This window comes from Staurois parvus, unplaced genomic scaffold (assembly GCF_062004578.1).
Source record: "Staurois parvus isolate SC_StPar_1 unplaced genomic scaffold, SC_StPar_1.0 ptg002757l, whole genome shotgun sequence".
Lineage (NCBI taxonomy): Eukaryota > Metazoa > Chordata > Amphibia > Anura > Ranidae > Staurois > Staurois parvus.
The window spans coordinates 79,736-103,985 of NW_028320553.1; the positions used below are offsets into that span (position 1 = coordinate 79,736).

The window sequence follows — 24,250 nt, forward strand, 5'->3', positions numbered from 1 at the left end:
TCCAGGTCCCGGGAACCCCTACAACCGTTCCCAGATCCCGGTAACCCCTACAACGATTTCCAGGCCCCGGGAACCCCTACAACCATTCCCAGGACCCAGGAACCCCTGCAACCATTCCCAGGTCCCGGGAACCTCTAAAACCATTCTCAGTTCCCGGTAACCCCTACAACCATTTCCAGGTCACGGGAATCCCTACACCCATTCTTAGGTCCTTAGAACCCCTACAACCATTTCCAGGTCCCGGGAACCCCTACAACCATTTCCAGGTCACGGGAATCCCTACACCCATTCTTAGGTCCTTAGAACCCCTACAACCATTCCCAGATCCCGGGAACCCCTACAACCATTCCCAGGTCCCGGGAACCCCTACAACCATTCCCAGGTCCCGGGAACCCCAACAACCATTTCCAGGTCACGGGAATCCCTACACCCATTCTTAGGTCCTTAGAACCCCTACAACCATTTCCAGGTCCCGGGAACCCCTACAACCGTTCCCAGATCCCGGTAACCCCTACAACCATTTCCAGGCCCCGGGAACCCCTACAACCATTCCCAGGACCCAGGAACCCCTGCAACCATTCCCAGGTCCCGGGAACCTCTAAAACCATTCTCAGGTCCCGGTAACCCCTACAACCATTTCCAGGTCACGGGAATCCCTACACCCATTCTTAGGTCCTTAGAACCCCTACAACCATTTCCAGGCCCCGGGAACCCCTACAACCATTCCCAGGACCCAGGAACCCCTGCAACCATTCCCAGGTCCCGGGAACCTCTAAAACCATTCTCAGGTCCCGGGAACCCCTACAACCATTCTAGGTCCTGGGAACCCCTACAACCATTTCCAGGCCCCGGGAACTCCTACAACCATTCCCAGGACCCGGGAACCCCTACAACCATTCCCAGGTCCTGGGAACCCCTACAACCATTTCCAGGCCCCGGGAACCCCAACAACCATTCCCAGGTCCCGGGAACCTCTAAAACCATTCCATGGGGGATCTGTAGGGAGAATGATCTCTCCTATACTTTTAATTAGAAGATGGCCCCATATAGTCAGCTATGAAGACCATTGGGATCTTGGTGTTGACTCTTCCTTTTGTTAATGACCTCAGAACCACCCACAGGAGGCCCCATCATCAACCGCCCACAGGAGGCCCCATCATCAACCGCCCACAGGAGGCCCCGTCATCAACCATCCTCAGGAGGACTCATCATCAACCGCCCACAGGAGGCCCCATCATCAACTGCCCACAGGAGGCCGCATCATCAACCGCCCACAGGAGGCCCCATCATCAACCGCCCACAGGAGGCCCCATCATCAACTGCCCACAGGAGGCCTTGACACCTCTGGAGGAGAATGGCAGCTCCATACAGAGTATCATCCTCGTTCTCATGGCTAATCAGTTATGCTGGATGGTGGCCTCTGATTGGAGGAACCTTTCTCAGTCATTGGAGCTCCGCCCCTTACAGGCAGCAGGGAGGAATGATGAGCGAGAACTCTTCGTTAACACCATCCAGTGTGTGATCTGTATATAGAGAGAGATGGCAGGGCCCAGCCTACAGGTGAGTGTCGGCTCCTGGGGTACTCCCCCTGTATAGTGTCAGCTCCTGGGGTACCCCTCTGTATAGTGTGTGTAGTGTCGGCTCCTGGGGTACCCCTCTGTATAGTGTCAGCTCCTGGGGTACCCCTCTGTATAGTGTGTGTAGTGTCGGCTCCTGGGGTACCCCTCTGTATAGTGTCAGCTCCTGGGGTACCCCTCTGTATAGTGTGTGTAGTGTCGGCTCCTGGGGTACCCCTCTGTATAGTGTCAGCTCCTGGGGTACCCCTCTGTATAGTGTGTGTAGAGTGTCAGCTCCTGGGGTACCCCCTCTGTATAGTGTGTGTAGTGTCGGCTCCTGGGGTACCCCCTCTGTATAGTGTGTGTAGTGTCGGCTCCTAGGGTACCCCCTCTGTATAGTGTGTGTAGTGTCGGCTCCTGGGGTACCTCCTCTGTATAGTGTGTGTAGTGTCGGCTCCTGGGGTACCCCCCCTGTATAGTGTGTGTAGAGTGTCTGCTCCTGGGGTACCCCCCTCTGTATAGTGTGTGTAGTGTCGGCTCCTGGGGTACCCCCTCTGTATAGTGTGTGTAGTGTCGGCTCCTGGGGTACCCCCTCTGTATAGTGTGTGTAGTGTCGGCTCCTGGGGTACCCCCTCTGTATAGTGTGTGTAGTGTCGGCTCCTGGGGTACCCCCTCTGTATAGTGTGTGTAGAGTGTCAGCTCCTGGGGTACCCCCCTCTGTATAGTGTGTGTAGTGTCTGCTCCTGGGGTACCCCCCTCTGTATAGTGTGTGTAGTGTCTGCTCCTGGGGTACCCCCTCTGTATAGTGTGTGTAGAGTGTCGGCTCCTGGGGTACCCCTCTGTTTAGTGTGTATAGTGTCGGTTCCTGGGGTACCCCTCTGTATAGTGTGTGTAGAGTGTCGGCTCCTGGGGTACCCCTCTGTATAGTGTGTGTAGTGTCGGCTCCTGGGGTACCCCTCTGTATAGTGTGTGTAGTGTCAGCTCCTGGGGTACCCCCTCTGTATAGTGTGTATAGTGTCAGCTCCTGGGGTACCCCCTCTGTATAGTGTGTGTAGAGTGTCGGCTCCTGGGGTACCCCTCTGTATAGTGTGTAGTGTCGGCTCCTGGGGTACCCCTCTGTATAGTGTGTGTAGAGTGTCGGCTCCTGGGGTACCCCTCTGTATAGTGTGTAGTATCGGCTCCTGGGGTACCCCTCTGTATAGTGTGTGTATAGTGTCGGCTCCTGGGGTACCCCCCCTGTATAGTGTGTGTAGTGTCGGCTCCTGGGGTACCCCCTCTGTATAGTGTGTGTAGTGTCGGCTCCTGGGGTACCCCCTCTGTATAGTGTGTGTAGAGTGTCGGCTCCTGGGGTACCCCCTCTGTATAGTGTGTGTAGAGTGTCGGCTCCTGGGGTACCCCCTCTGTATAGTGTGTGTAGTGTCGGCTCCTGGGGTACCTTCCCTGTATAGTGTGTAGTGTCAGCTCCTGGGGTACCCCCCTCTGTATAGTGTGTGGGTAGTGTCAGCTCCTGGGGTACCCCCTCTGTATAGTGTGTGGGTAGTGTCTGCTCCTGGGGTACCCCTCTGTATAGTGTGTGTAGTGTCGGCTCCTGGGGTACCCCCTCCTGTATAGTGTGTGTAGAGTGTCGGCTCCTGGGGTACCCCCCTCTGTATAGTGTGTGTAGAGTGTCGGCTCCTGGGGTACCCCTCTGTATAGTGTGTGTAGTGTCGGCTCCTGGGGTACCCCTCTGTATAGTGTGTGTAGTGTCTGCTCCTGGGGTACCCCCCTCTGTATAGTGTGTGTAGTGTCGGCTCCTGGGGTACCCCCTCTGTATAGTGTGTGTAGTGTCGGCTCCTGGGGTACCCCCTCTGTATAGTGTGTGTAGTGTCGGCTCCTGGGGTACCCCCCTCTGTATAGTGTGTGTAGAGTGTCGGCTCCTGGGGTATCCCTCTGTATAGTGTGTGTAGTGTCGGCTCCTGGGGTACCCCCTCTGTATAGTGTGTGTAGAGTGTCAGCTCCTGGGGTACCCCTCTGTATAGTGTGTGTAGTGTCGGCTCCTGGGGTACCCCCCTCTGTATAGTGTGTGTAGTGTCGGCTCCTGGGGTACCCCCTCTGTATAGTGTGTGTAGAGTGTCGGCTCCTGGGGTACCCCCCCTGTATAGTGTGTATAGTGTCGGCTCCTGGGGTACCCCCCTCTGTATAGTGTGTGTAGAGTGTCAGCTCCTGGGGTACCCCCCTCTGTATAGTGTGTGGGTAGTGTCAGCTCCTGGGGTACCCCCTCTGTATAGTGTGTGGGTAGTGTCAGCTCCTGGGGTACCCCCTCTGTATAGTGTGTGGGTAGTGTCTGCTCCTGGGGTACCCCCCTCTGTATAGTGTGTGTAGTGTCGGCTCCTGGGGTACCCCCTCTGTATAGTGTGTGTAGAGTGTCGGCTCCTGGGGTACCCCCTCTGTATAGTGTGTGTAGAGTGTCGGCTCCTGGGGTACCCCTCTGTATAGTGTGTGTAGTGTCGGCTCCTGGGGTACCCCCTCTGTATAGCGTGTGTAGTGTCTGCTCCTGGGGTACCCCCTCTGTATAGCGTGTGTAGTGTCTGCTCCTGGGGTACCCCCCTCTGTATAGTGTGTGTAGTGTCTGCTCCTGGGGTACCCCTCTGTATAGTGTGTGTAGTGTCTGCTCCTGGGGTACCCCTCTGTATAGTGTGTGTAGAGTGTCGGCTCCTGGGGTACCCCTCTGTATAGTGTGTGTAGTGTCGGCTCCTGGGGTACCCCCTCTGTATAGTGTGTGTAGAGTGTCGGCTCCTGGGGTACCCCTCTGTATAGTGTGTGTAGTGTCGGCTCCTGGGGTACCCCTCTGTATAGTGTGTGTAGTGTCTGCTCCTGGGGTACCCCTCTGTATAGTGTGTGTAGAGTGTCGGCTCCTGGGGTACCCCCCTCTGTATAGTGTGTGTAGAGTGTCGACTCCTGAGGTACCCCCTCTGTATAGTGTGTGTAGTGTCTGCTCCTGGGGTACCCCTCTGTATAGTGTGTGTAGTGTCGGCTCCTGGGGTACCCTCCTCTGTATAGTGTGTGTAGAGTGTCGGCTCCTGGGGTACCCCTCTGTATAGTGTGTGTAGTGTCTGCTCCTGGGGTACCCCCTCTGTATAGTGTGTGTAGAGTGTCTGCTCCTGGGGTACCCCTCTGTATAGTGTGTGTAGAGTGTCGGCTCCTGGGGTACCCCCTCTGTATAGTGTGTGTAGAGTGTCGGCTCCTGGGGTACCCCTCTGTATAGTGTAGAGTGTCGGCTCCTGGGGTACCCCCCTCTGTATAGTGTGTAGAGTGTCAGAGTCTGCAGGGCTCCCCCGGGCATCAGTGTAACATACATGTGACATACATGTACAGATTTGAGTAGATAAGATGTGATCAGCAGCAATATGTAATGGTAACTGGAGGGACATTCCATTGTCATTAGGGATGTATTCAGTCAGAGGGACTCAGACACAGAGGCATCAATTATCCTCTGAAAAGCTCGGCTTCCTGGATGTGACACCTGAGTGCTAATAAGGTTTTGTCACCTTCTGGGGGAACCAGTGTAGAGGAAGTGGCTCCAGACATTTCGGCTTCATGACACCAGGGGGGCCCCGATCTGTCTGGGGAGCTCTAATGTATATCCATCCATCAAAGGAGTATGTTTCATCTCTCACAAAAGCTAAAATATTAGTTGCAGAGAGATGGAAATGCTTCCAGTTCCTGCTGAAATGCCCAAAGTCAATCGGACCAAGACCAGTTTGAACCACCAAGTCGGGGATTGGATTTCTGACACCAGCGCATCTGTCCGATCACGACATTACCAATCACTGTTCAGCTGTCACCATCCAGCACCACCCAACCATTCCCTGCATTTTCCTGGCCTTCTACCTAAGCCACAAATATGGTTTTTATATGTCGGTGTGACGCACAGAGTGCCCCATCAGAGGGGAGTATTCTCATCTCTCTGCAACCAATATTTTAGCTTTTATGAGGGATGAAACCTTTCCTTTAATCTGTGGATATTCTTTTAGAGCTCCCCAGACAGATCGGGGCCCCCCTGGTGTCATGAAACGTCTGCGTTCCCCTTTTCAGCTTCAGGAAGATGGCCGAGCCTGAGTACATATAGGTGACAACATCTTATTAGCACCCAGCTGTCACTTCCAGAGGAAGCTCTGTCCCTGCTGATGCTAATTGGTGACCATCTGTCTCTGAACCCCTCCTCTCCCCAATGACAAGGACTGAACCAAATCCACGACCACACAGTGCCACAGGCCACACCCCCTCTCCCCAATGACAAGGACTGAACCAAATCCATGACCACACACTGCCACAGGCCACACCCCCTCTCCCCAATGACAAGGACTGAACCAAATCCACGACCACACAGTGCCACAGGCCACACCTCCTCTCCCCAATGACAAGGACTGAACCAAATCCACGACCACACACTGCCACAGGCCACACCCCCTCTCCCCGATGACAAGGACTGAACCAAATCCACGACCACACAGTGCCACAGGCCACACCTCCTCTCCCCAATGACAAGGACTGAACCAAATCCACGACCACACACTGCCACAGGCCACACCCCCTCTCCCCGATGACAAGGACTGAACTACATTTAGGATTACATATTGGTCTCCTCTCAGCTACTCACATCTGTACATTTATGTCCCAATTACAGACAGAGGGATCTATATGGAAGCTGCAGCACCCCGCCGAGGCTCCTCTGTACACTGCGGTCCTCTCTCTGTACACTGCGGTTCTCTCTCTGTACACTGCGGTCCTCTCTCTGTACATTGAGGTCCTCTCTCTGTACACTGCGGTCCTCTCTCTGTACACTGCGGTCCTCTCTCTGTACACTGCGGTCCTCTCTCTGTACACTGCGGTCCTCTCTCTGTACACTGCGGTCCTCTCTCTGTACACTGCGGTCCTCTCTCTGTACACTGCGGTCCTCTCTCTGTACACTGCGGTCCTCTCTCTGTATACTGCGGTCCTCTCTCTGTACACTGCGGTCCTTCCTCTGTACACTGCGGTCCTCTCTCTGAACACTGCGGTCCTCTCTCTGTATACTGCGGTCCTCTCTCTGTATACTTCGGTCCTCTCTCTGTACACTGCGGTCCTCTCTCTGTACACTGCGGTCCTTCCTTTGTATACTGCGGTCCTCTCTCTGTATACTGCTGTCCTCTCTCTCTACACTGCGGTCCTTCCTTTATATACTGCGGTCCTCTCTCTGTACACTGCGGTCCTCTCTCTGAACACTGCGGTCCTTCCTTTGTATACTGCGGTCCTCTCTCTGTACACTGCGGTCCTCTCTCTGTACACTGCGGTCCTCTCTCTGTACACTGCGGTCCTCTCTCTGTACACTGCGGTCCTATCTCTGTATACTGCGGTCCTCTCTCTGTACACTGCGGTCCTCCCTCTGTACACTGCGGTCCTCTCTCTGAACACTGCGGTCCTCTCTCTGTACACTGCGGTCCTCTCTCTGTACACTGCGGTCCTTCCTTTGTATACTGCAGTCCTCTCTCTGTACACTGCGGTCCTCTCTCTGTATACTGCAGTCCTCTCTCTGTACACTGCGGTCCTTCCTTTGTATATTGCGGTCCTCTCTCTGTACACTGCGGTCCTCTCTCTGTACACTGCGGTCCTCTCTCTGTATACTGCGGACCTTCCTCTGTGTACTGCGGTCCTCTCTCTGTACACTGCGGTCCTCTCTCTGTACACTGCGGTCCTCTCTCTGTACACTGAGGTCCTCTCTCTGTACACTGAGGTCCTTCCTTTGTATACTGCGGTCCTCTCTCTGTACACTGCGGTCCTCTCTCTGTACACTGCGGTCCTCTCTCTGTACACTGCGGTCCTCTCTCTGTATACTGCGGTCCTATCTCTGTATACTGCGGTCCTATCTCTGTACACTGCGGTCCTCTCTCTGTACACTGCGGTCCTTTCTCTGTACACTGCGGTCCTCTCTCTGTACACTGCGGTCCTTCCTTTGTATACTGCGGTCCTCTCTCTGTACACTGCGGTCCTCTCTCTGTACACTGCGGTCCTCTCTCTGTACACTGCGGTCCTCTTTCTGTACACTGCGGTCCTTCCTTTGTATACTGCGGTCCTCTCTCTGTACACTGCGGTCCTCTCTCTGTACACTGCGGTCCTCTTTCTGTACACTGCGGTCCTTCCTTTGTATACTGCGGTCCTCTCTCTGTACACTGCGGTCCTTCCTTTGTATACTGCGGTCCTCTCTCTGTACACTGCGGTCCTTCCTTTGTACACTGCGGTCCTCTCTCTGTACACTGCGGTCCTCCCTCTGTACACTGCGGTCCTTCCTTTGTACACTGCGGTCCTCTCTCTGTACACTGCGGTCCTCTCTCTGTACACTGCGGTCCTCTCTCTGTACACTGCGGTCCTCCTCTGTACACTGCGGTCCTCCCTCTGTACACTGCGGTCCTCTCTCTGTACACTGCGGTCCTCCCTCTGTACACTGCGGTCCTCTCTCTGTACACTGCGGTCCTTCCTTTGTACACTGCAGTCCTCTCTCTGTACACTGCGGTCCTCTCTCTGTACACTGCGGTCCTCTCTCTGTACACTGCGGTCCTCTCTCTGTACACTGCGGTCCTCCCTCTGTACACTGCGGTCCTCTCTCTGTACACTGCGGTCCTTCCTTTGTACACTGCAGTCCTCTCTCTGTACACTGCGGTCCTCTCTCCGTACACTGCGGTCCTCTCTCCGTACACTGCGGTCCTCTCTCTGTACACTGCGGTCCTCTCTCTGTACACTGCGGTCCTCTCTCTGTACACTGCGGTCCTCTCTCTCTGTACACTGCGGTCCTCCCTCTGTACACTGCGGTCCTCTCTCTGTACACTGCGGTCCTCCCTCTGTACACTGCGGTCCTCCCTCTGTACACTGCGGTCCTCTCTGTGTACACTGCGGTCCTTCCTTTGTACACTGCGGTCCTCTCTCTGTACACTGCGGTCCCCTCTCTGTACACTGCGGTCCTCTCTCTGTACACTGCGGTCCTCTCTCTGTACACTGCGGTCCTCTCTCTGTACACTGCGGTCCTCTCTCTGTACACTGCGGTCCTTCCTTTGTACACTGCGGTCCTTCCTTTGTACACTGCGGTCCTCTCTCTGTACACTGCGGTCCTCTCTCTGTACACTGCGGTCCTCTCTCTGTACACTGCGGTCCTCTCTCTGTACACTGCGGTCCTTCCTTTGTACACTGCGGTCCTCTCTCTGTACACTGCGGTCCTCTCTCTGTACACTGCGGTCCTCCCTCTGTACACTGCGGTCCTCTCTCTGTACACTGCGGTCCTCTCTCTGTACACTGCGGTCCTCTCTCTGTACACTGCGGTCCTCTCTCTGTACACTGCGGTCCTCTCTCTATATACTGCGGTCCTCTCTCTGTACACTGCGGTCCTCTCTCTGTACACTGCGGTCCTCTCTCTGTATATGGGAGTCTCCAGGTTGGAGCACATATAGTGGGGAGGGATAGATTGGGGGCAGCTATGCCTGGAGGGACACTCCTCCTGGAATGCACAGGGTCTCCTGGGACGCCCGGCAGGAGCACAATGTGTTTGAACTGTCAGACGGGACAATTGCTGGCTGGTAAGTGTTGCGGGAAATAATGCGCTAAGCCCCTCCCATGTGTGGCGCACTGTAAAGGCCTGTGATAGGTCGGGGTGGTTGCCACTTGTCAGCTGATTAGTACGTGGAGACGCATTGGATGGCTCCAGCCGCCATTGTGCTCCTGCCGGGCATCCAATGCGTTCCTGCGCCTTCCAGGAGGAGTGTCCCTCCAGGCATAGCTGCCCCCAATCTATCCCCCACTATATGTGCTCCAACCTGGAGACTCCAATATACAGAGAGAGGACCGCAGTGTACAGAGAGAGGACCGCAGTGTACAGAGAGAGGACCGCAGTGTACAGAGAGAGGACCGCAGTGTACAGAAGGAGGACCGCAGTGTACAGAGAGAGGACCGCAGTGTACAGAAGGAGGACCGCAGTGTACAGAGGAGGACCGCAGTGTACAGAGAGAGGACCGCAGTGTACAGAGAGAGGACCGCAGTGTACAGAGAGAGGACTGCAGTGTACAGAAGGAGGACCGCAGTGTACAGAGAGAGGACCGCAGTGTACAGAGAGAGGACCGCAGTGTACAGAGAGAGGACCGCAGTGTACAGAGAGAGGACCGCAGTGTACAGAGAGAGGACCGCAGTGTACAGAGGAGGACCGCAGTGTACAGAGGGAGGACCGCAGTGTACAGAGAGAGGACCGCAGTGTACAGAAGGAGGACCGCAGTGTACAGAGAGAGGACCGCAGTGTACAGAGGGAGGACCGCAGTGTACAGAAGGAGGACCGCAGTGTACAGAGGGAGGACCGCAGTGTACAGAGAGAGGACCGCAGTGTACGGAAGGAGGACCGCAGTGTACGGAGGGAGGACCGCAGTGTACGGAGAGAGGACCGCAGTGTACGGAGAGAGGACCGCAGTGTACAGAGAGAGAGGACCGCAGTGTACAGAGAGAGAGGACCGCAGTGTACAGAGAGAGAGGACCGCAGTGTACAGAGAGAGAGGACCGCAGTGTACAGAGAGAGAGGACCGCAGTGTACAGAGGACGGACCGCAGTGTACAGTGTACAGAGGAGGACCGCAGTGTACAGAGGGAGGACCGCAGTGTACGGAGAGAGAGGACCGCAGTGTATTGTGTACAGAGGAGGACCGCAGTGTACGGAGAGAGGACCGCAGTGTACGGAGGGAGGACCGCAGTGTACGGAGGGAGGACCGCAGTGTACGGAGGGAGGACCGCAGTGTACGGAGGGAGGACCGCAGTGTACGGAGAGAGGACCGCAGTGTACAGAGGGAGGACCGCAGTGTACAGAGAGAGGACCCCTCCTCCAGGGGGACCCAATACCACCTCCTCCGGGGGGCCTCAATACTCAATACCACCTCCTCCAGGGGGTCCCAATACCACCTCCTCCGGGGGGACCCAATACCACCTCCTCCGGGGGACCCAATACCACCTCCTCCGGGGGGACCCAATACCACCTCCAGGGGGAACCAATACCACCTCCTCCGGGGGACACAATACCACCTTCAGGGGGAACCAATACCACCTCCTCCAGGGGACCCAATACCACCTCCTCCGGGAAGACCCAATACCACCTTCAGGGGGACCCAATACCACCTCCTCCGGGGGGACCCAATACCACCTCCTCCGGGGGGACACAATACCACCTCCTTCGGGGGGCCTCAATACCACCTCCTCCGGGGGACACAATACCACCTCCTCCGGGGGGACCCAATACCACCTCCAGGGGGACCCAATACCACCTCCTCCGGGGGGACCCAATACCACCTCCTCCAGGGGACCCAATACCACCTCCTCCGGGGGAAACGCCTTCCTTATGAAGCTTTATGATTGGCTGACACTTTAGGATGGGGGAGAATCATTGGTGCATGGCTCCTGAAGTTCATGCTGTGTCCAATCGGCTGAGTTGTAGGTTGTCAGCCATTGACCAGTGGGGGACGCCTGGAGTTTGGGGGCCCCTACACCGCAGGGTATGGGGACGTGGTGCAGGTTGTGGTGCCATACATTGCCAATATGCTACAAAGAACGAGGTCCTCCCAGGACTATATACAGTATATATTACAGGGGCCCGGGCTGGGGCCAGAGCCGGGGCCCGTCCTATACACTCTGCATTCACATATATATTGGTTGTAGCTGCGTAGTCCTTGGGGGCCCCGCTGCGATCAGTCAGTGTATGTGGTATCCTGGCAACCACAAGATGGCAAATATACTGGCAGTGAGGTTGGGAGACCTTGTGTCTCCTAGCAACTGGCTGGTCTCTTGGCAACTGAGAGATGGACTGGTATCCCAGCAACCACCACAAAGGGGCCGGGCTTGTCTCATGGTCGGCAATCATGAGCGAAAAGTTTCTGGTGGAAAGTGATGGGGAGAGCTGTGTTCCGGTAAGTAGAGGCTTCCTCCTCATCGCGACCGTACGGGGCCTCCCAACGATGGTACTCCATGACATCGTGACCGTACGGGGCCCCCCAATGCTGGTACTCCATGACATCGCGACCGTACGGGGCCTCCCAACGATGGTACTCCATGACATCGCGACCGTACGGGGCCTCCCAACGATGGTACTCCATGACATCGCGACCATACGGGGCCTCCAAATGCTGGTACTCCATGACATCGCGACCGTACGGGGCCTCCCAACGATGGTACTCCATGACATCGCGACCATACGGGGCCTCCCAACGATGGTACTCCATGACATCGCGACCGTACGGGGCCTCCCAACGATGGAACTCCATGACATCGCGACCATACGGGGCCTCCCAACGATGGTACTCCATGACATCGCGACCATACGGGGCCTCCCAACGATGGTACTCCATGACATCGTGACCGTACGGGGCCTCCCAACGATGGTACTCCATGACATCGTGACCGTACGGGGCCTCCCAATGCTGGTACTCCATGACATCGCGACCGTACGGGGCCTCCCAACGATGGTACTCCATGACATCGCGACCATACGGGGCCTCCCAACGATGGTACTCCATGACATTGCGACCATACGGGGCCTCCCAACGATGGTACTCCATGACATCGCGACCATACGGGGCCTCCAAATGCTGGTACTCCATGACATCGCGACCATACGGGACCTCCCAACGATGGTACTCCATGACATCGCGACCGTACGGGGCCTCCCAACGATGGTACTCCATGACATCGCGACCGTACGGGGCCTCCCAACGATGGTACTCCATGACATCGCGACCGTACGGGGCCTCCCAACGATGGTACTCCATGACATCGCGACCGTACGGGGCCTCCCAACGATGGTACTCCATGACATCGCGACCATACGGGGCCTCCCAACGATGGTACTCCATGACATCGCGACCATACGGGGCCTCCCAACGATGGTACTCCATAACATCGCGACCGTACGGGGCCTCCCAACGATGGTACTCCATGACATCGCGACCGTACGGGGCCTCCCAACGATGGTACTCCATGACATCGCGACCATACGGGGCCTCCCAACGCTGGTACTCCATGACATCGCGACCATACGGGGCCTCCCAATGCTGGTACTCCATGACATCACGACCATACGGGGCCCCCCAATGCTGGTACTCCATGACATCGTGACCATACGGGTCCTCCAAATGCTGGTACTCCATAACATTGCGACCGTACGGGTCCTCCCAACGATGGTACTCCATGACATCGCGACCGTACGGGTCCTCCCAACGATGGTACTCCATGACATCACGACCGTACGGGTCCTCCCAACGATGGTACTCCATGACATTGCAACCGTACGGGGCCTCCCAATGCTGGTACTCCATGACATCGCGACCATACGGGTCCTCCCAACGATGGTACTCCATGACATCGCGACCATACGGGGCCCCCCAATGCTGGTACTCCATGACATCGCGACCGTACGGGTCCTCCAAATGCTGGTACTCCATGACATCGCGACCGTACGGGTCCTCCAAATGCTGGTACTCCATGACATCGCGACCGTACGGGTCCTCCCAACGATGGTACTCCATGACATCGCGACCGTACGGGGCCTCCAAATGCTGGTACTCCATGACATCGCGACCGTACGGGTCCTCCAAATGCTGGTACTCCATGACATCGCGACCGTACGGGGCCTCCCAACAATGGTACTCCATGACATCGCGACCGTACGGGGCCTCCCGTCCATGACATCGGGAGACTACCATGTGTGATGTCATACCACCATTCTCACCATGGACGGTATGACATCACACACCATTCTCACCATGGACGGTATGACATCACACACCATTCTCACCATGGACGGTATGACATCACACGCCATTCTCACCATGGACGGTATGACATCACACGCCATTCTCACCATGGACGGTATGACATCACACACCATTCTCACCATGGACGGTATGACATCACACACCATTCTCACCATGGACGGTATGACATCACACGCCATTCTCATCATGGACGGTATGACATCACACACCATTTCCCGTCTCTCTGGCAGGTTCTGCGCACATTTCAGGACACTTTGATGTTCTCGCAGGAGGAGTGGAGGAGTCTGGCCTCCTGGCAGAAGGAGCTCTATAGGACGGTGATGAGGGACACAGCGGAGCTCTTCCATTCTCTGGGTAAGATGAACATCCAATCACAGGAATACTCGTCTAATGACCTGAGTGACCTCTGACCCAGCAGAAGTATACAGCCAGGAGAGGGATATATGATCTGTATAGAGGAATCAGGACCTCCTTCCTCCCCCCGGGACCCCTCTAGTGATAGGATCTATATAGAGGAATCAGGACCTCCTTCCTCCTGCCGGTGACCCCTCTAGTGACAGGATCTATATAGAGGAATCAGGACCTCCTTCCTCCTGCCGGTGACCCCTCTAGTGATATATAGATCTATATAGAGGAATCAGGACCTCCTTCCTCCTGCCGGTGACCCCTCTAGTGATAGGATCTATATAGAGGAATCAGGACCTCCTTCCTCCCCCCGGTGACCCCTCTAGTGAGAGGATCTATATAGAGGAATCAGGACCTCCTTCCTCCCCCCGGTGACCCCTCTAGTGAGAGGATCTATATAGAGGAATCAGGACCTCCTTCCTCCCCCCGGGGACCCCTCTAGTGATAGGATCTATATAGAGGAATCAGGACCTCCTTCCTCCCGCCGGAGACCCCTCTAGTGATAGATCTATATAGAGGAATCAGGACCTCCTTCCTCCTGCCGGTGACCCCTCTAGTGATAGGATCTATATAGAGGAATCGGGACCTCCTTCCTCCTGCCGGTGACCCCTCTAGTGATAGATCTATATAGAGGAATCAGGACCTCCTTCCTCCTGCCGGTGACCCCTCTAGTGATAGATCTATATAGAGGAATCGGGACCTCCTTCCTCCTGCCGGTGACCCCTCTAGTGATAGGATCTATATAGAGGAATCAGGACCTCCTTCCTCCTGCCGGTGACCCCTCTAGTGATAGGATCTATATAGAGGAATCAGGACCTCCTTCCTCCCCCCGGTGACCCCTCTACTGATAGATCTATATAGAGGAATCAGGACCTCCTTCCTCCTGCCGGTGACCCCTCTAGTGATAGGATCTATATAGAGGAATCGGGACCTCCTTCCTCCTGCCGGTGACCCCTCTAGTGATAGATCTATATAGAGGAATCGGGACCTCCTTCCTCCTGCCGGTGACCCCTCTAGTGATAGGATCTATATAGAGGAATCAGGACCTCCTTCCTCCTGCCGGGGACCCCTCTAGTGAGAGGATCTATATAGAGGAATCAGGACCTCCTTCCTCCTGCCGGTGACCCCTCTAGTGATAGGATCTATATAGAGGAATCAGGACCTCCTTCCTCCTGCCGGTGACCCCTCTAGTGATAGATCTATATAGAGGAATCGGGACCTCCTTCCTCCTGCCGGTGACCCCTCTAGTGATAGGATCTATATAGAGGAATCGGGACCTCCTTCCTCCTGCCGGAGACCCCTCTAGTGATAGGATCTATATAGAGGAATCGGGACCCCCTTCCTCCTGCCGGTGACCCCTCTAGTGATAGGATCTATATAGAGGAATCAGGACCTCCTTCCTCCTGCCGGTGACCCCTCTAGTGATAGGATCTATATAGAGGAATCAGGACCTCCTTCCTCCTGCCGGTGACCCCTCTAGTGATAGGATCTATATAGAGGAATCAGGACCTCCTTCCTCCTGCCGGTGACCCCTCTAGTGATAGGATCTATATAGAGGAATCAGGACCTCCTTCCTCCTGCCGGTGACCCCTCTAGTGATAGGATCTATATAGAGGAATCAGGACCTCCTTCCTCCCACCTGTGACCCCTCTAGTGATATATAGATCTATATAGAGGAATCAGGACCTCCTTCCTCCTGCCGGTGACCCCTCTAGTGATATAAAGATCTATGTAGAGGAATCAGGACCTCCTTCCTCATGCCGGTGACCCCTCTAGTGATAGGATCTATATAGAGGAATCAGGACCTCCTTCCTCCCCCCGGGGACCCCTCTAGTGATAGGATCTATATAGAGGAATCGGGACCTCCTTCCTCCTGCCGGGGACCCCTCTAGTGATATAAAGATCTATATAGAGGAATCAGGACCTCCTTCCTCCTGCCGGTGACCCTCTAGTGTTAGATCTATATAGAGGAATCAGGACCTCCTTCCTCCTGCCGGTGACCCCTCTAGTGATAGGATCTATATAGAGGAATCAGGACCTCCTTCCTCCTGCCGGTGACCCCTCTAGTGATATAAAGATCTATATAGAGGAATCAGGACCTCCTTCCTCCTGCCGGTGACCCCTCTAGTGATAGGATCTATATAGAGGAATCAGGACCTCCTTCCTCCTGCCGGTGACCCCTCTAGTGACAGGATCTATATAGAGGAATCAGGACCTCCTTCCTCCTGCCGGTGACCCCTCTAGTGATGAGATCTACAGTAGGGATCGAAAGTTTGGGCCCCCCAGCTACAAATGTGTATTAATGTGCATAAAGAAGCCAAGAAAAGATGGAAAAATCTCCAAAAGGCATCAAATTCCAGATTAGACATTCTTATAATATGTCAACAAAAGTTAGATTTTATTTCCATCATTTACACTTTCAAAATAACAGAAAACAAAAAAATGGCGTCTGCAAAGTTTGGGCCCCCTGCAGAGTTAATATCTTGTACTGCCCCCTTTGGCAAGTATCACGGCTTGTAAACGCTTTTTGTAGCCAGCCAAGAGTCTTTCAGTTCTTGTTTGAGGTATCTTTGCCCATTCTTCCTTACAAAAGTCTTCCAGTTCTTTGAGATTTCTGGGCTGTCTGTCACGCACGGCTCTTTTAAGGTCTCTCCATAGATTTTCAATGATGTTGAGGTCAGGAGATTGTGAAGGCAAAACCTTCAGTTTACGCCTCTTGATGTGATCCCCCGTGGATTTCCAGGTGTGTTTAGGATCATTATCCATTTGTAGAAGCCATCCTCTCTTTAACTTCAGCTTTTTCACAGATGGCATCAAGTTACCGTCCAAAATTTGCTGAAATTTTATTGAATCCATTTTTCCTTCTACTGGTGAGATGTTCCCTGTGCCACTGGCTGCAACACAACCCCAAAGCATGATTGATCCAACCCCATGCTTCACAGTTGGACAGAGGTTCTTTTCATTCAATTCTGTGCCCCTTCTTCCCCAAACGTACCTTTGCTCATTCCGGCCAAAAAGTTCCATTTTAACCTCATCGGTCCACAGAACTTGTTTCCAAAATGCATCAGGCTTGTCTATATGTTCATTTGCAAAGTTCAAACGATGATTTTTGTGGTGAGGACGTAGAAGAGGTTTTCTTCTGATGACTCTTCCATGAAGACCATATTTGTACAAGTATCTCTTTATAGTGGAATAGTGACCACAACTCCAGTGTCTGCCAGATCTTTCTGGAGGGATCGTGCCGTCAAACGTGGGATTGGAATTGTTTTTCTCACAATCCTGCGAGCTGTTCTGTCTGATATTTTTCTTGGTCTTCCAGATCTTGCTTTAACTTCCACTGTTCCTGATGACTGCCATTTCTTAATGACATTCCGAACAGAGGATATTGACATCTGAAAACGCTTTGCTATCTTCTTATAGCCTTCTCCAGCTTTGTGAACGGCAACTATTTTCAGTTTCAGTTTTCCAGACAACTGCTTAGAAGAACCCATGGTGCTGATTGTTGGGGCAAGGTCAGATGAGTCGGGGCATTTAAAACCTTTGAGATTGACATCACCTGGTCTTCCCAGACGATGATTGAGAACAATCCATGACACTGGCAGGTCTCAGCTTGGCAAAGGGGGCGGTGCATGCTATAAATTCTGCAGGGGGCCCAAACTTTTGCAGACGCCATTTTTTTGTTTTCTGTTATTTTGAAAGTGTAAATGATGGAAATAAAATCTAACTTTTGTTGACATATTATAAGAATGTCTAATCTGTAATTTGATGCCTTTTGGAGATTTTTCCATCTTTCCTTGGCTTCTTTATGCACATTAATACACATTTTTAGCTGGGGTGCCCAAACTTTCCATCCCCACTGTATATAGAGGAATCAGGACCTCCTTCCTCCTGCCGGTGACCCCTCTAGTGATAGATCTATATAGAGGAATCAGGACCTCCTTCCTCCTGCCGGTGACCCCTCTAGTGATATAAAGATCTATATAGAGGAATCAGGACCTCCTTCCTCCCGCCGGAGACCCCTCTAGTGATAGATCTATATAGAGGAATCAGGACCTCCTTCCTCCCGCCGGTGACCCCTCTAGTGATAGGATCTATATAGAGGAATCAGGACCTCCTTCCTCCCGCCGGTGACCCCTCTAGTGATAGGATCTATATAGAGGAATCAGGACCTCCTTCCTCCCGCCGGTGACCCCTCTAGTGATAGATCTATATAGAGGAATCAGGACCTCCTTCCTCCTGCCGGTGACCCCTCTAGTGATAGATCTATATAGAGGAATCAGGACCTCCTTCCTCCTGCCGGTGACCCCTCTAGTGATAGGATCTATATAGAGGAATCAGGACCTCCTTCCTCCTGCCGGTGACCCCTCTAGTGATAGGATCTATATAGAGGAATCAGGACCTCCTTCCTCCTGCCGGTGACCCCTCTAGTGATAGGATCTATATAGAGGAATCAGGACCTCCTTCCTCCTGCCGGTGACCCCTCTAATGATATAAAGATCTATATAGAGGAATCAGGACCTCCTGCCGGTGACCCCTCTAGTGATAGATCTATATAGAGGAATCGGGACCTCCTTCCTCCTGCCGGTGACCCCTCTAGTGATATAAAGATCTATATAGAGGAATCGGGACCTCCTTCCTCCTGCCGGTGACCCCTCTAGTGATAGGATCTATATAGAGGAATCAGGACCTCCTTCCTCCTGCCGGTGACCCCTCTAGTGATAGATCTATATAGAGGAATCAGGACCTCCTTCGTCCTGCCGGTGACCCCTCTAGTGATAGGATCTATATAGAGGAATCAGGACCTCCTTCCTCCTGCCGGGGACCCCTCTAGTGATAGGATCTATATAGAGGAATCAGGACCTCCTTCCTCCTGCCGGTGACCCCTCTAGTGATAGATCTATATAGAGGAATCAGGACCTCCTTCCTCCTGCCGGTGACCCCTCTAGTGATAGGCTCTATACAGAGGAATCGGGACCTCTTTCCTCCTGCCGGTGACCCCTCTAGTGATAGATCTATATAGAGGAATCAGGACCTCCTTCCTCCTGCCGGTGACCCCTCTAGTGATAGGATCTATATAGAGGAATCAGGACCTCCTTCCTCCTGCCGGTGACCCCTCTAGTGATAGATCTATATAGAGGAATCGGGACCTCCTTCCTCCTGCCGGTGACCCCTCTAGTTGTAGATCTATATAGAGGAATCAGGACCTCCTTCCTCCTGCCGGTGACCCCTCTAGTGATAGATCTATATAGAGGAATCAGGACCTCCTTCCTCCTGCCGGTGACCCCTCTAGTGATAGATCTATATAGAGGAATCAGGACCTCCTTCCTCCCGCCGGTGACCCCTCTAGTGATAGGATCTATATAGAGGAATCAGGACCTCCTTCTTCCCGCCGGTGACCCCTCTAGTGATAGGATCTATATAGAGGAATCAGGACCTCCTTCCTCCTGCCGGTGACCCCTCTAATGATGCACCCCAGGAATTCTTTTCACTTTCCCCAACACTGGACCACAATGTCTTTTCATTTTGCAATTCCTTTGCTTTTAGAACAGATTTCCAGCAGGCGTAGTCCTTGGGACAAACATACTGTAGAGCTTTACTAAAAAAGTACAAAAAATCCCCTAAAAAACACCCCCAAATGTTTAAAGGGGCAGACCTGATGGAGCACAACGTGTTTTTCTGCCATCACTCCTCTGTGTTTCTCAGGTAGACAATATATTGGGGTGATTACACTTCTGAGTGGTTTTCTTTGAAGGATCTATGAAGCTTTCACGGCTCTGATGATGGATCTCATCCTCTGAATGGTTTCATTAAAGATGTCTGCCATGTAGGTTGTGCTCGTTGAATAATATTCGCTTTGTACCTGACAGGCTTCATGTATCAGGTGAAGGAAGAGCTGGAGATGGGAGATGGTTGGGAAGCCCACAAGAGTGCTGTAGAGAGCCTGTCGACCCCAGAAAGTGCCATCATTGAGGAGATCTCTGGGAAGAACTTTATTATCCAAATAACGAAGATGTCTGCAATTCAGGAGGAGAGTACAGTGAGAACTGCCGCTCCCTTCTCTTCTCAACCTTCACAATCCTCCCTCACTTGGGAGACCCTATTTTACCATGACAGAGGCTCCGTTGTTATTCCAGAACGTTCAGCAAATAACTCCATTAGTGAGGGGAATGATACATTCAAAATGTTGGAGAGCCCAGGAGGTGGCTTGTTGAGCCTGGACACTGAGACATCCACAACCCTTGAGAACCCAGGAGGTGGCTTGTTGAGCCTGGACACTGAGACATCCACAACCCTTGAGAACCCAGGAGGTGGCCTGTTGAGCCTGGACACTGAGACATCCACAACCCTGGAGAACCCAGGAGGTGGCCTGTTGAGCCTGGACACTGAGACATCCACAACCCTGGAGAACCCAGGAGGTGGCTTGTTAAGCCTGGACACTGAGACATCCAGAACCCTGGAGAACCCAGGAGGTGGCCTGTTGAGCCTGGACACTGAGACATCCACAACCCTGGAGAACCCAGGAGGTGGCCTGTTAAGCCTGGACACTGAGACATCCAAAACCCTGGAGAACCCAGGAGATGGCTTGTTGAGCTTGGATAATGAGGCATCCACAACCCTGGAGAACCCAGGAGATGGCTTGTTGAGCTTGGATAATGAGGCATCCACAACCCCGGAGAACCCAAGAAATGGCTTGGTAGGCCTTAATACTAAGACTTTGACAACCTTGGTGAGCCCAGGAGATACCTTGGTAGGCCTGGACACTGAGAATTTCACGACCTTGGAGAGCCCAGGAAATGGCTTGTTGAGCCCGGACAATGGGACCTCCTTCATCCTGAGTCTCAGTGGGTCTCATGTGGTTAATAATGCAGATTTTATAAAAACAGAAGACCCGACTAATCCTAATGAAGAGACGTCTGGTCCTGTGTTGGTCTTGTGTAATCCTACAGATGTCTTTACCATCAGAAGTGGAGGACAAGCACTGACCGGTACGCCTCCCTCAGGTAAGTTATGTGAAGTGTTGGCAGCTCTGTAACTTTATTTTGTGTAATTATAAAGAATATTCTTCAGAGAGATGATTGTATGACTGGACACGGGCCCCTCACATGTACGGACCTGTCCAATGTCAAGTGCCAGCCTTTCATATTATTATTATTATACAGGATTTATATGGCGGCAGAAGGTTTGCTCAGCGCTGTACATTATAGTGGGGACAGAACATGAGACAAGACAGTAACAATACAATACACGAGGGGTTCGAGGGCCCTGATCCTGGGAGCTTACAATCTAGGAGGGAGGGGATAGTGGTACAGGAGGAAGTGGCCGTGGGGGATGGAGTGGTAGGAAGAGTGGAGGAGATCGGCTGTTAGGTGAGGGTGGGGTAGGCTTCCCTGAAGAGATGGGTTTTCAGGGTGCACCTAAAGTTGAGAAGGGTAGCTGATAGTGTGATGGATTGGGGTAGTGAGTTTCAGAGGATGGGGGAAGTCCTGGAGAAGTCCTGTAGTCGGGCATGGGAGGAGGAGACCAGGAAGCTAGAGAGTAGGAGGTCTTGTGAGGAGCGAATATTACGGGTTGGGTGGTATTTGGGTATCAGGTCGGTGAGGTAGTTTGGGGCGGAGTTATGAATGGCGTTGTATGTCTGTGTTAGTAGTTTGAATTTAATGCGTTGGGCAATTGGGAGCCAGTGGAGGGATTGACAGAGGGGGGTGGAGGACACTGAGTGGAGGCCAGTGGAGGGAATGACAGAGGGAGGTGGAGGACACTGAGTGGAGGCCAGTGGAGGGAATGACAGAGGGGGGTGGAGGACACTGAATGGAGGCCAGTGGAGGGATTGGCAGAGGGGGGTGGAGGACACTGAGTGGAGGCCAGTGGAGGGAATGACAGAGGGGGGTGGAGGACACTGAGTGGAGGCCAGTGGAGGGAATGACAGAGGGGGGTGGAGGACACTGAGTGGAGGTCGGTGGAGGGATTGACAGAGAGGGGTGGAGGACACTGAGTGGAGGCCAGTGGAGGGAATGACAGAGGGGGGTGGCGGATACAGAGCGGTTGGTGAGGTGAATGAGTCTGGCCGCTGAGTTCAGGATAGACTGAAGCGGGGATAGTCTGTGATGAGGGAGGCCAGTGAGGAGGGAGTTGCAGTAGTCCAGACGTGAGATAATAAGGGAGTGTACGAGTAGTTTAGTGGTGTCTGGGGTGAGGAACGTATTTTGGAGATGTTATGGAGGTTGAGTCTGCATGAAGTTGCCAGCGATTGGACATGGGGTTGGAAGGACAGATGACAGTCTAGAGTGACACCCAGGACTTTGGCTTGTGGGACTGATGGTGGCGTTGTTGGTTGTGATGGAGAGGGTGGGGGGGGGCTGGGGGGAGACTAGGAGCTTGGTTTTGGAAAGGTTCAATTTGAGGAAATGGAGCGACATCCAGTCTGATATGTCGCTCAGTAGGTGTGTGATTCGGGCAGAGACTGAGGGGATGAGGTGGGGGGCGGAGACCGAGGGGGTGAGGTGGGGGCCGGAGACCGAGGGGGTGAGGTGGGGGGTTGAGAGATAGATTTGTGTGTCGTCGGCATAGAGGTGGTAGTTGAAGCCGTGAGAGTGTATGAGTTGGCCAAGGGAGGAGGTGTAGATGGAGAAGAGAAGGGGGCCGAGGACGGAGCCTTGAGGGACCCCAACAGAGAAGGGGAGTGAGGGGGAGGTGGTAGCATTATAGGTAACACTGAAGGAGCGCTGTGATAGGTAGGAGGAGAACCAGGAGAGGGCGGAGTCTCTGAGGCCGAGGGAGTGTAGTTTATTAAGGAGAAGGTGGTGGTCAACTGTGTCAACACCAACCACTTACTTTGTGCCACGAGATGAAGGGGTGAGGTGGGACTTTGTCAAGGCTCTGTAATGGGATCCACATCTTGGCCTTTTTGCATGTCTCGTGGGGGGGGGGGTGCAGACTCCTCCATTGCTGTTCTACGGCTGAAATGTACCATTTAATATTTTCTCTTCATTTCTGCAGAAACAGATTTCCTGACCGTCATTCAGATGGAGGATCTCCATGCTCGCTCGAAGGGAGAGCTGAGCACCATCCAGGCAGAGCTGTGGGATGTCCATTCTGGTTGTTCCAATGTTCTGTTGAATAGAAATATGGAGGCCCACCAGCAGCAGTCAGAGGCCGTGTTTCCCGTGGCCCTGGTGATTCCACACAATACAATTATACCTCAGAATTCCTGGATAGGAGACCACGGGACTCTCCTTGTGGACACACCACAGTGGTGTAGACAGTTTCAAGTGGCAGATTGTCAGCAGGTTGATGGGAAAGGTTATGGGTCGGCTCCACCAGCTGAATGGACAAAGCAAGACGACCTGGGAGCCCCTCTTATAGATAAGTCATTTCAGTGTTCCATTTGCAAAAAAAGTTTCCTGTACAACCAACATCTGAAGAACCACGAGAAGATTCACAAAGAGGACAAGTCATTGAAGCAGCCAACGTGTGAGACACACATCAGTTCCAAACAGAATTTGTCGGGTAACCAAGAGACGCATCCCATTACTTCCCAGAGTGACCACGTTGTGTCCACAGATGGACCTTTGCAGTCCACAAAGCTCTTCTCATGTGTAGAGTGTGGACGGACTTTCTCATATCTCTTCCAGTTCAATCGGCATCAGAAGATTCACGCTCGGGACAGACTATTACTGAGACCTGTGGCCCCTCCACCAAAGAAAGTCTACAAACTTCCACAGTTCCTCCCGGCCAGGAGCAGAGAAGAGGACACAAAGCTGGACTCCACAGGAGACTCCTGCCGGAAAATGCACCAACACCTAGAGCTCTCCACGGCTTTCCTGCAGAACCTCCTGGCCTCCACCTGTGGCTTCCAGTACGATTAGGTGCCGCCAACAGATCAGCTTCTACGAGGACCATCCACTGATTCCCTAGAACCCGCCATTACTATATGTATACATCCCGTAACCATTGGTCTGTAAGCACTACATGGCTTTGATGAATGTTCAGCTTTTCACGGAAATCTTCAAAAAAAAAGTACAGAAAGTGAAATGTGTAAATAGTGTGAGCCAATCCGATTCGTTCTCCTTTGTCTTCATTGTTAAGGTTGTCAAAGAGGTTCTGAAATCAGCCCCGAGGCACAATTTATGTACTTATGGATGGGGGAAGGTGGCCACTGGGTGAAAGGGCAATGTGGTCACCCTGCAGAGTAAAGGGTGGTACTGTAACAAAGTGTGGGTGTGACACCACCTGTGACACCAGGGTGAGGTAGTGGGGTGATAGGTGGGGGGCTGTGGTTTGTATATTCTGAAGTCTGTAAGGATGGAAGGTACAGTGAGGAACAGAAGTATTTGAACCCCCTGCGATTCTGCAGGTTCTCCCACTTCTCCATCATGGAGGGTCTGACATTCACATTGCAGGGGATTCCCACTCTGAGGACAGAATTCAGGAAATCACATTGCAGGGGATTCCCACTCTGAGGACAGAATTCAGGAGATCACATTGC

The 24,250-nt window shown here is 53.3% G+C and overlaps 1 protein-coding gene across 3 annotated transcripts; it reads left to right on the forward strand.

Moving 5' to 3' along the window:
• The first annotated feature begins 1,013 nt into the window (after positions 1 to 1,013).
• LOC149429178 (uncharacterized) lies at positions 1,014 to 23,817 on the forward strand. 3 transcript variants are annotated; one of them, XM_089666646.1, is made up of 4 exons: positions 1,014 to 1,560; positions 13,590 to 13,713; positions 19,632 to 20,765; positions 22,762 to 23,817. In XM_089666646.1, exons 1-4 carry the CDS (start codon positions 1,540 to 1,542, stop codon positions 23,628 to 23,630), a joined length of 2,148 nt encoding a protein of 715 aa, XP_089522772.1. In that variant the 5' UTR covers positions 1,014 to 1,539; the 3' UTR covers positions 23,631 to 23,817. The 3 variants fall into 3 exon arrangements, with proteins under 3 accessions (XP_089522772.1, XP_089522771.1, XP_089522770.1); XM_089666645.1 differs by lacking the exon at positions 1,014 to 1,560 and adding an exon at positions 10,657 to 11,496; XM_089666644.1 differs by lacking the exon at positions 1,014 to 1,560 and having other exon boundaries at positions 13,210 to 13,713.
• Positions 23,818 to 24,250: the final 433 nt, after the last annotated feature.

Bases quoted from the DNA above. Each gene is read 5' to 3' on its own strand.
- LOC149429178 (XM_089666644.1), top strand. From the start codon at position 13,293: ATGTCATACCACCATTCTCACCATGGACGGTATGACATCACACACCAT. The intron at 13,714-19,631 runs GTAAGATGAACA...TGTACCTGACAG, and splicing joins GGAGCTCTTCCATTCTCTGG to GCTTCATGTATCAGGTGAAG. The intron at 20,766-22,761 runs GTAAGTTATGTG...TCATTTCTGCAG, and splicing joins GACCGGTACGCCTCCCTCAG to AAACAGATTTCCTGACCGTC.